The sequence below is a fragment of the Cyprinus carpio genome, chromosome A4 (assembly GCF_018340385.1).
Source record: "Cyprinus carpio isolate SPL01 chromosome A4, ASM1834038v1, whole genome shotgun sequence".
NCBI classification, from domain to species: domain Eukaryota; kingdom Metazoa; phylum Chordata; class Actinopteri; order Cypriniformes; family Cyprinidae; genus Cyprinus; species Cyprinus carpio.
In genome coordinates, this window is record NC_056575.1 from 1,787,788 (window position 1) to 1,800,119 (window position 12,332).

The 12,332-nt window shown below is 36.5% G+C and overlaps 1 protein-coding gene across 1 annotated transcript; it reads right to left on the reverse strand.

Moving 5' to 3' along the window:
- Positions 1-1,144: 1,144 nt before the first annotated feature.
- On the reverse strand, positions 1,145-11,392 carry LOC109062103 (diphosphoinositol polyphosphate phosphohydrolase 3-beta-like). The gene is made up of 5 exons (XM_042737693.1): positions 11,003-11,392; positions 4,663-4,773; positions 4,455-4,499; positions 4,248-4,335; positions 1,145-3,391 (listed from the first exon to the last, which is right to left on the reverse strand). The coding sequence occupies exons 1-5, from the start codon at positions 11,096-11,098 to the stop codon at positions 3,192-3,194; spliced, it is 540 nt and encodes a 179-aa protein (XP_042593627.1). The 5' UTR covers positions 11,099-11,392; the 3' UTR covers positions 1,145-3,191.
- Between the last annotated feature and the right edge of the window lie 940 nt (positions 11,393-12,332).

Here is a 12,332-nt window from a genome sequence, read left to right on the forward strand (position 1 = left end):
CAGAGTTAGACCAATTCACCATGGCAACGATAATTCCCGCCAAATACACCTTAATTTTACTAATGTAAAACCATAATAAATAATAGTCTTTCTTTTTTTTTTTTTTAAATCAATGTAAAAAGCAGAATAACCTTCTGTACAACAGTGCCTGACTAATATGACACTACAGTTTTGTAGTAGTACTAGTCAAAAGATGGCATTTTGCTAGAAATTATGGCAAATTTATTTATTTTACATGCAAATATTTTAAATAGGCTTAAAAATGAGAATGAAGCTTTAATTTTCTTAATATAGTAATATAATTATTTATATAGTGAACAATGTAATTCTATAATATACTGTAATACAGTATTTACAGAATACAGTAATACAGTATTTATAGAAAAAAATACTGTAATACTATTTTTTTTATTAAATAAGCACGAATTAAGGATATAAGATATATAAATGCAATGTAAATTAAATATTATATTTGCACTATAGTAATAAAAACAATATAGGGAAAAAACGTGTAGTAAAAATGAGTGAGTGAGTGAGTGACGTGACATTCAGCCAAGTATGGTGACCCATACTCAGAATTAGTGCTCTGCATTTAACCCATCCGAAGTGCACACACACAGAGCAGTGAACACACACACACACTGTGAACACACACCCGGAGCAGTGGGCAGCCATTTTATGCTGCGGCGCCCGGGGAGCAGTTGGGGGTTCGATGCCTTGCTCAAGGGCACCTAAGTCGTGGTATTGAAGGTGGAGAGAGAACTGTACATGCACTCCCCCACCCACAATTCCTGCGGGCCCGAGACTCGAACTCACAACCCTTCGATTGGGAGTCCGACTCTCTAACCATTAGGCCACGACTCCCCAAAAAAAAAAAAAATCCATAAATGATCTATTTATTTTTATTGAAACGTGACCTGTGCATGTTTCTAAATGTTCTATCTATCCATCTATCTATCCATCTATCTATCTATCTATCAATCATGAATGAACTTATAGATAAATTATATGAATAAATCACTACTATTATTATTATTATTATTAATAGCCTTTAAGGATTTAAGGTGCCAGCTGAATGATTAGAATTGGCAGTATTTGTCTCATGATTCATCAGAAAATGCCATTTTAATTTATCATAATTCTCTTTTTTTTTTCTCCATGTGATACAATCTTTATTGACAAATAAAAATATCCATTATGAACATCTGTACAGATTACAGTAAACTTACAGAAACTGTGGACCGTTGGCATCTCAGAACAGGTAAGAGACGGTCTGACTCACAAACCTGTAAATCTACCAAACACTCCTCCGGCTGTGTCTAGTTTACAGTTCACGCCTCACATAGCATCAGAACTCTTTGTGGAGACCCGAAATATTAGACTGTACATCTTGTGCGGCCTGTAACTTCACCATAACACTCATGTTTTTTGTTTTACTAAAGGAAATAGTCCAAATGTTTTAGGAAATGTACATTTAGTTGATAAGTTTTGACACTTCACATCTCGGTGCAATCTAAAGGAAAGTGTTACGTGTACAGCCTCTCAATCCAAACGAAGGACTGGCACTGACCTGTTCGTTTTCACATATCAAAACACATCCGCAACACACACAAACTAAACATGAGCAGGAGTGACGTGTTGGGGTTCAGTGTGATTACAGCAGATCTGAGATCAGCCACTGGAGAAACGCATTCAGAGCAGCATCCGTCAAACACACATCAGTGTTTCAAACAAAAAACAAAGACAGTACAATGTGTTGTTAAAAGATTTAAAGGAGGAAAAAGGCACCCAATCCTCACATCTGACAGATCTTCAAGGCTTTGCTGGTGCCAAAAATTAATTTGGGTTAATCTCACGAAACATTTACAGCTCATATTTCGCCTTATTATTTATATATATATATATATTGTTTTGTTTTTTTTAATGGAAAATGTAGCCTATTTTGATGACCATTTAGATTTGTTTTTATTGTGATCTATAAAGATAAACTGATTATTTTTTTATTTTTAAGAAAATGAAACCTATTGTTATGACTTAAAATATATTTCATCTCCGTAAAATGTATATATAGAGATTTTTTTAATAAGGAAAATGAAGCCCATTTCAATGACCAATTAGATTTTGTTTAATTTTAATTGAATTGTGATACTTATTAGATTTTCTATTACAGACATACAGTATTTACAGTACAAAATAGTTAATTAAATAACCATGAATTAAGGGCAGCAAAACAAATAATACCATAATGTATAAATACAGCATAATTTAAATAATACATGATTATTTGTGCATTATAGTAATAATAATATAGGAAAAATGTGTCATAAAAAAAGTCTAATGGTCTTAAAAATAGGCCTTTATCCTTATATATATATATATATATGTTTAATTTTTATAGTGAAATAGGACCTGCATGTTATTGACTGGTTCCGTGAGAGTCGCCCGCTAGCATTTTTTTGTGACAAAATTCTGACAAAATTCACAGTTCTGTTCTTGTCAAAATCACCTAAAGAAAGACCTCATAGAAAGAGTTAAGAGCAGAAAAGATTAATACATTTGCATTGTAGTTAAAAACCATCATACATTATTTGTCATCTTCAGTCTTTTAGTATATCTACAAACGTTTGTTTTTTAATCCAAGCATAAAATGAGATTCCTTCCCTCCTGCTCACCATCTAATTCCCAGAAATCTCATCGACCGGAATCTCCGATGCTTTCAGGAATCCAGCGATCCGTTCAGGAGCAGCAGTGAAGGGGGCTTTTAAAGGGCTCGTCTGAGTCTTAAAGGGAAGTCTGGGGTCACGGCAGCGCTAACCGACTGAATTCAGAAAGGTCAAATGCTGTAAAAGCCACGTGGAATGAAACTGACATTCCCTACATCACAATCCCAGAATGCCGAGCTCTGCAGGTGAGAGTGATGGAGGAATAATGGAAGTGCACTTCCATGTAACTGGTTTGTAAAGCTGGTCAATAATTATTGACTGTAACGGACTTCAATCATTAAATAAATCATTAAGGCATTCTTCACCGCAAATCCCACACCACTTTGGTTTGTCCCTCGAAAGAACGTCCCAAAGGTGCCTAAGAGGTGTTGTGAGGGTCATAAAGGCCCAGGAGATGTGTGTGAGTGGTTCATGTAGACAGAGGAGTGTTGATGTGTGTGTGTTGTACTCTATGTGTGTGTGTGTGTCCTATCTGCGTGCGGTTGACGCCGGAGCGCTGAAGAGCGGTGTGAGGGTGCTGGGAGATGTCTGGGGCAGGAGCAGGTTGCCGTTGGTGGTGGTGGACGGGCGACTGATCCGCAGGCGTCTCAGGTACTCGGCGTGAACAGGTTTGTGGCTCTGCAGGACCTTGATGGCCTCGTCGACAGGAAACCATTCGCGCTTACGGCCTACGGGACAAATACTGCAGCATGAGCAAAATACACTGGCAGATACTGCAGATATTAGAATCTTATGAAAAAAAATATACCGTGGGGTCTTAAATCATTTTTATAACATGGATCATCATCTAGCAATAGAAACATTTAATTAAATACAATTAAATAAAATAAATAATAAATAATGCAATTAAATTAAATTAAAAAATTATTTAAATTAAGGGAGTTTGAGGGTTAATTTTTTTTTTTTGATATTTGTAAAATATATTTCATGTTTTTGCAATAAAGATATGGTTTATATTTAAAAATAAAATTACATTTAAATATTTAATTGGAATTTGGGTGTGATGGGAAGGCAGTTAAAACATTTATTTATTTTTTTTTGGAGATTTTCATATTATCTTTCATATTTTTCCAAAATAAGTATTTTTAAATCAAATTATAAAATCAAATTTATTAAAATTAAGTGAGCAGAGAAAGGATGGGAAGGAAGTTTTAAATATGTATGTCTATTTTCTTGCATGGTTTTGCAATAAAGATATAGTTTAATTGAATTAAAATGAATGAGAGGGGATGGGAAGGCAGTTTAAAATAAATATTTAAATTGCATTTTTGGTGATCTTGTTATCATTTATATTTGTGCAATAAAGATGTGGTTTAAATTACATTAAATAAAAAAAAAAATCATTAAATTTAACAAATGCAATTAGTTGCATTTTCACTTGTGGTTTTAGAAACCAGTGTGTGTGTGTGTGTGTGTGTGTGTGTGTGTGTGTGTGTGTAAAATACATGCAGTCAGGAAAGACCCCGAGGGCTGAATACCTGCAGATCCATCACAAAAGCATCATGCAAACACACACAAACTCACCAATATTGACCGAGTCTTCCCAGGCATCCAGCGTCTCTGTGACCGTCAGCACATACACGTACGTCCGGTGTTTCCGGTCCTGGTTCTGCTGTTGTTGAAAAATAAACTCTTTCAGTATGAGGGACTGTAATCGCCTTATCTCATCATACATCCGTTCAGGAGTCTAAACCATCCAATCAGGAGAGGGAGAAGAGAGAAGAGCCTTACCTCAAACACACCGAGCAAGCGTCCTAATTTACCCTTCACTCCAGCCTGAGGGAGAGAGAGAGAGAGAGAGAGAGAGAGAGAGAGGGACAGAGAGATAGAGATCAAATCCACAACAGTCCTTCATTTAGCCATGAGTCTCCCAAAGTCAGCTTTACATCACCAGTCAAACCCTGACTGCTAGAAATGATGTTAAATGACAATGTGTGACCTCCTCGAAGACCTCGCGTACAGCAGCTCCACACGGCTCCTCCTCCGGCTCCATCCCTCCACCAGGAACAATCCACTGATCCGGGTTTCGACTGCTGCTGACCAACAGAACCTGCAGAAGCCAGCGCAGAACTGATTCAGTCTCAGAGAACCGTGGGATAGATGGCCAGAATATTTCTGCTTTTAAAGCCTCTAGTCTGCTAGGTTTCCGTCGTAAGTGCTTTACTGTAAACACACTCCCCATTACTGTGCATTTGTGGTTTGTCACAGTTACTTCATCAAAACACACTAATCTCTGTTTACACTCATTTATTGGGTTTAATGTAAAAGAAACGATGTCATGATATTTCGACACTAATTTCATGAGCACAAAGTCTACTGTGTGTGTGTATGCACAATACTTTAGAGTCTGGCCCAGCGTTATTTTATAAATATAATTAAAACTGTAGTTTTAATTAATATTTTGTATTAGTCTGTATTTCCATATTTTATAAATATATTGAATTTATTTTCATTTTAATGTTAGTTAAAGTTTTAGTAATTTTGTTGTGTCATTTTTCTTAGGTTTTTTATGTCTATATAGTTCTTTTAATTTTTTTTTTAAATTAAGTTATTTTAATGCATTAAGTTAAACTAAATGAAAACGATAATGTTTCCTTGGAATAAAAGCTGGTATAAAGTAGGGTTTTATTTTATTGCAGTCAAGGTTTTAGTTTTAGTTAACTATAATAACCCTGGTCTGAACGCCTTTTTAGAAAACAGCAAGAATAAAAATACATCATATTAAAGAGCATTAGAAGGTTATACATCACATAAAACATTAATTACAAGACAGGACAAATTAAATCACAAAGTCTGCACTGCTTTCATGTGCTTACTTTACTCTCTGACCCAATCAACAAATATAAGATCAAAATGAAGTTGTTCAAGTAAAACATTCCCAGCTCAGAGATGGTTATTCTGATTATTATTATTTTTTTAAATACATTTAAAATTTTCATTCTTCAACCCCATTTCATCCTAGTTTCATTATTAATTTGTTTAATTTTTAGTATTTTCATTATGTGCTTTTGCCATTTTTTTTGTACATTAAAAAAAGTTTTACTTCTTTTTAAATATTACTGTTTAGGTTTAATTTATTTTGTATTTCAGTTTTTTAGGTTTATTTTTTCCAGCTAGTAATTTTAGTGCATCAACTTAAACTTATTTTAGTTAGTTGCCAAGGCATCATATCTAATTTTCATTTATTTTTTTATCCAATATTTTTATGTTATTTACAGCTATCACTTAAGTTAACAAAAATGCTTTTAACGATAATAACCCTGGTGTGAGTGACTTTTGACAGATGGACGCAGTGGAAGTGCAATTGTGACGGCACGCCTTGCTCTGATTGGCCCTCTGGTGTGTCCTGCACTAAGAGGATTGTGGGATTGCTTGTGGTGGCATTGTGTCATCACATGTGTCTGTCAAGTTCATGACACCTGCTGTCACCTGGCATGTTCAGGCCCAGGCTGAGGTTATTTTTACGATGTGCCTCATAGCAGACAGTGAGGAACGGGTCACCAGCTCAAAGAGTTTGTGCTACAGAAACCTCAAAAGAAAGCTTTTTGTACACAAGATTTGAATATATTTGTTGCATCTTAATTGTTTTGTGTTCAAAACACACTAACAGTTCTTCTGTTTACATGCAGTGCATTTAAAACACAATTGTTTTCTTGAAACACGTTAGTCCAGTTCTGCTTTCCCACAGATAACCAGGGCCGGACACACAATGACCATAAGCTTAACACACAAAAGAGCTTATTCTCAACCACTCAATCAACAAAGCAACCGCAACCTGTGTGTTCTTGTCACTCTGTGATGAAGCACAGTACCATACAGTTCAAGAAAAGTGCATGACAATGAAACCTCTTGTACAAACAGATCTGAGAATCACTCAAACACAACCAGTCATTTACAGTCCCATAATTCCACCCTGCCAAATCTCATGAAAACACATGCATATCACAGTTGACCCAAAATAAACAAGAATAAAAATGATAAGGTAGAGCCAACCAATCATTATAGCAAAATAAACTCTGAAATGGTGATCAGGACTCAGAATTGAGGGGCCTTGCTTCTTATTGCATGGCTGTTTACCAAATAAACATCAGTCTGAAATAACTTACCAAAATAAACAAAGTAAATACTAAACAAGTTGTTCTAGACTGATACATTTGCATTTACACACACACACACACATACACACACATATATATATACACACAATTATGTATGACATTAGACATTTTTATGACAAATAAGTACATTTTCAAATTCATTACGGTATATGTTTTCTTCTAATTTTCAAATTATTCTCAATTTGTGATTCTAATTATTATTCTCACTTTTAACATTAAGAAATCAGCATAAAAGGCAGTAAAACAAAAACTGTTGTGATGTATAAATAATTCAGAATTTAAATAATGTATAATTCATCGTTTTTCCTATAATATATCATTAATATATCATATAGAATAAATAATTATTAATATTATATCTATCACATTCTTCACCTCTTCATAGTCTTAAAGTCAGCTTGAAAACAAAATCTACTTTTTATGATCCATTGATTTGGGATGGACATAATTAAGTTTGACACAATTTTTCTTTGTTCAGAAATTTATCACATTACTGTAGTAAAATAGATGGTGAAAGTCATTTCATGTTGACATGAAGAGGTTCTCAATGACGCATCAAGGACGTATGTAATCAAAACAAAGTGGGTGTAAAACATGAATCATCAGGTGTTTAATTAACATGACGGAATCATAGCCGGTTGAATCCAGCGGTCAGAACCAGAATGATCAAACACTAGAGCAAAGAGATGGAGGATCATTCTGATTTAGTAGAGTTTAATGCATAAACATAACAGATCTGATATGATTTTTGCATGTAAACTCACGGCTGTCTTTCATACCAGGGCAAATAGGATTATATTTGAAAATTTCCTTTTCATTCCAGACGACCAGAGTTTTCCGGTTTCTGTGACTTTCACCCAGTGTCACCGCAGCAGAGCACTATGGACTTATTACAAGGACAAACACCCCGGAGCAACCCTGGGGTTAAGCGTCCCGTTTAAGGACACACTGGTGCATTTCAGTCGAACTTACCAGCCTTAACCACTACATCACAAATACACCCAGACAAGGAAAATCTAACAGCAACATCACTTGATAAAAAGTCAGGTGACTACAGTGAACTGTATGGTTGAAATAATTCTTGAATGCATACGCACGTGATTATTTTAGCAGTGGCATGTCACAGTTATTCTAAAACTGCTGTATGTTTACAATAACTCAGATTCTAGGAAAACATGACTGTATTTAATAATAAACATGATGCTAAATGGAGGAAGGCAGTGACGTTTGTCCTGATTTCCCAGAACTAGTCTCATGTTTAAAAAGGCATGCATCACTGATTCTCTTATTTTCCTGTTTATAACTGTGAAGCTGCTTTGAAACGATCTGTATTTTAATAGTGATTATTTCGTTTATTTATTTATATTCACTCGCTTAATTATTTGCAACATCCAAAAAGAAATTTCAGCCACATTGTTCCAAACCTTTAGTGAGTTTCTACTGTTGAATACAACAGAAGATATTTTGAACCAAACAGTTGACGGTAGCCATTGACTTCCACAGTATTCCACAGTACTAGCAGCAATAGTTTGGTGACAAACATCCTTCAAAATATCTTCTTTTGTGTTTAACATAGGAGAGAAATTCAAACAGGTTTGGAAAAATGTGAGGGCGAGTAAATGACAGAATTTTTATTTTTGGGTGAACTATCCCTTTAAGGTTTCACCAGTGTTTATAACGCAGAAAGACAAGCTTGTGCATGAGTTAATGTTTTCTTAATTTGTGCTTACATGAAAGTGCAATAATTCTAGTTAAATGAAAAAGAAATTTCTCAAAAGAAAAAAATAATCACAATTAATCATGATTCATTTAACTATTATTGTGCAGCATTAATTTGCATTATATAAAGCACTTTTGACTGTTTTAGACACCTGTAGCATCTTACGGTCATGCATTTTTGAACAGCTGTAAGCTTTTGTAGAAGATAAATCGCTAGGATGATATTTAAATGTACTAACACGCTCTCGCTGTTGCTGATCGCCGCTGGGGAGAGAAACTATAAAGTGCGCTGAATGGGAGGGATTTTGACTCATGCGCTCGCTGATCCTCTGCCCCCTACTTACCCTCATTCACTCCGACACAAAGAGCAGCCATTTCCAACGAGTTCCCCCTCATGCAGTGCCAGGACTGTTTATGGAGCTGCTCTGAGATCAGCGGGCATGAGCGAACACGCCACTGTGATGGCTGAGACAACACAGCGGATATGAAGCAACCCCAGATTTATACCAGCAGTCGCTCACGACAACTCAAACAACTCCGATTCTTCTCTTTGGTTACTTGGAGACAAGACAGCAACTGAATGAAGGATTGTCAGGAAAGCAGAAACCTCTTAAAATGGACACTTAAAGGAATAGTTCACCCCAAAAATTTACATTTGCAGAAAATGCGCTCACGCTCAGGCCATCCAAGATGTAGATGCGATTGTTTCCTCGTCAGAATTGGAGAAATGTAGCATTGCATCAGTGTCTCGGCAATTGATGCTCTGCAGTGAATGGGTGCCGCCAGAATGAGAGTCCAAACAGCTGATAAAACATCACAATAATCCACACCACTCCAGTCCACAAATTAACGTCTTGAGAAGCCAAGAGCTGCATGTTTTTCATCATGAATGCATTTTTAATGTCAAACCATTACTTCTGACCAAAATATGAGTCCATAATAACGCTTCCGTCTCCTGTTGTGTCTCACATCAAAATCAACCTACATATTTATCTAGATCTGTTTTGGCTTGATTCAGACAAAATTACTTTTTCACTGGAGAAAGCAATATTATAGATAGAAGACTCGTAGTTTAGCTGGAAGCAATGGTTTGAAGTTAAAAACCTAATGATGGATTTCTTAAACACACGCAGCTTTTGTCTTCTCCAGATGTTAACTGATGGACTGAAGTGGTGTGGATTATTGTGATGTTTTTATCAGCTGCTTGGACTCTCATTCTGACGGCACCCATTCACTACAGAAGATCAATGAGCAAGTGATGTGATGCTACATTTCTCCAAATCGGTTCCTGTGAACAAACTCCTCTACATCTCCAGTGGTCTGAAGGACAGCAAAATTAACACGCACACATCTTCAAGTTTATGATGTTATTAATTATTTACAAGATGCGCTCAAGACTTCACTGGTCATCCACAAGATGATTAAACTCTTTTATTGTCTCGATTCATATTAATCACACTCTAAACACAAAAACTTATAAAAAGCAGCTCACTTTGGGGCTGATAAGAGATGCTCGGCAACAAACCTTCAGAACAAGAAAATCCAACATGAGTTTGGATGCGACAACAATGCTTTTTTGTTTTGTTTTTAAATTAGATTTTTCAAAAGGTGTTGCTGGGTGATATATGCCATTCGATCTGTCTTTTCAGGACAGTCCTTTGTCAGAAGCGGATAAACCTGGTGCAGCTATACATGCACAAACTGGGGAAGTTTCAGAGAGCTGCAGTCTGACGTGCTTTTATTGCATAACTGAGGCCCAGTGACCGACAGTCTAAAGTGCCTTTAAGTCATAGGTGACAGGGGACGAACGTGTGCAATGACAAAAATAGCCAGATAGATTGATAGAGGTAAATGAATGGCGTAATCCAGTTTTCTAATGAGCTATTATACAGTTGAAACCGGTTTACTTGACTAATGAATCTCAAGTGCAGCGCTGTGTGACTGAGATTACAGCCCTGGATGAGAATTAAATGAACAGATGTGCTCTAGATTACACTGTGCAGTGATCTGAACAGTGCATGCTGGAAAAACTTCACTTTCTAGGAACTGATCTCACTGACCCAAGAAAAACTGATCTCAGATTACTTCCAGCACTCCAGATGTAAACAATCTGGTGTGTCTGTATAATGCATTATTTGTTTATGTACTGTGTCTGCAATTTTCCAAGTCATATCATCAATCTATGGATCTACGTATCCATGCATGATGAAACACAGCACTGATGTAACGTACTAGATGACACATCACATACTAGATGACAGCATACTAGAACCTGATTGATAGATCTTATATATGCAGTAAATTACGTTATATACACACTCTCTCCATATATCTGTATGCTCACTTATATTCTGACTGGGCCTCAGGTGAAAGTGTGAGAGCGTGTTGATACACTGATTTATCATCCGAGCATCATTCCCGGTTTAGATAATATCTCGGTACCTCATCCTCCCGGTCGTTTTTGAAGCACAGACACGCCGCTCGCCGCTTGAATCCTTCCCGGTCGTACGTCCGCGTCTGGTTCGGTTTGAACTTCATGATGAAATCCCGTCGGTCTTTCCGTGGATTTATCCGACCGGTCAGCAATGCTCCGTCAACGGCCCGAGCTCCGTGAGTCACCGCCGACGGCGAGAGGCGGACCCGTACCGGGCTGGACCGATCCTACGGGTTTGCGTTGGTTTTCTATCAAATTTAAACCATTCCTCCGCGTTTAATTCGATTCTTTAACGACAACTCTGCATTCCGCTGTCCATTCCCAGGTCAGAATATCTCGTTTTGTCCCGGTATATATGTGCGTGGTGGGCTGGGTGCGAAATTACTAACGCCAGTACGTTGACGGCTTGATATTTAATATTAATTAGTTAAACCGTCAGCATTGGAAGGTTACCAGGCAACGTCAGCATATATTATTCAACCGCGTTTACCATTGGAAGGTAACGACTCGACGTCACCAAACCTAATTAATATACATGAGCGACACCGCCGTAGCGGCCGTACTTCCGTCAGGCGGAACCGTAAACTGCGCTCACACTCGTCCGTTGCCGCATAACAGCGTGGCGTCCTGTCACATATACTGCAGGTAGAGATATGACATAATTTGTCTCATATTTTAATATGAATTCATAAAGAGTTGTTTAGACAAGACACATGCTTTGAGCATCAGATAATTCACGGTAGACGTTATCCATAGACATATCCGTTTAACAGAAATATAAATCAGCTCTGGCAAGATTCATCTAACGTTAACAAGATTTTGAACAAACGTTCTTCCAGTAACGTTAATAGAACGTTCGCTTAAAATTATTTAAAGGTTTTTAACAACGTTCTAAAAACGTTTGCACAAAACATTATTTATACTTATTGTTGATATAACGTTTCCCCCCGGAACGTTAGTTGTATGTTTGTCTAATGTTTTTTTTTTTTTAATATTATTAGTTACTTCTTGTTTTAGAACGTTCCGGGAAAGTTCAAAAGTAACGTTAACGTTCCCGAAATGTTTGCATAACTAAAAACATGGAACGTTTGCTTAATGTTTTCTCTAACTTTTGCATAACCAAAGAAAAAAAATGTTTTTAATGCTGTCTAGAGAAGTAAGAGAACATTAACAAAACGTTCTTTGAACATATTTTTGTTATCTGATTATCTACTTGTGTTCTGACAAAATATGTAGATGTTATGAATAAAAAATACATGAATGCAGAAAATGCAGAATGCATATTAAATAAATACTGTGCACCATTCCCATCCAGATGCATATACAGCAGTGCATTAA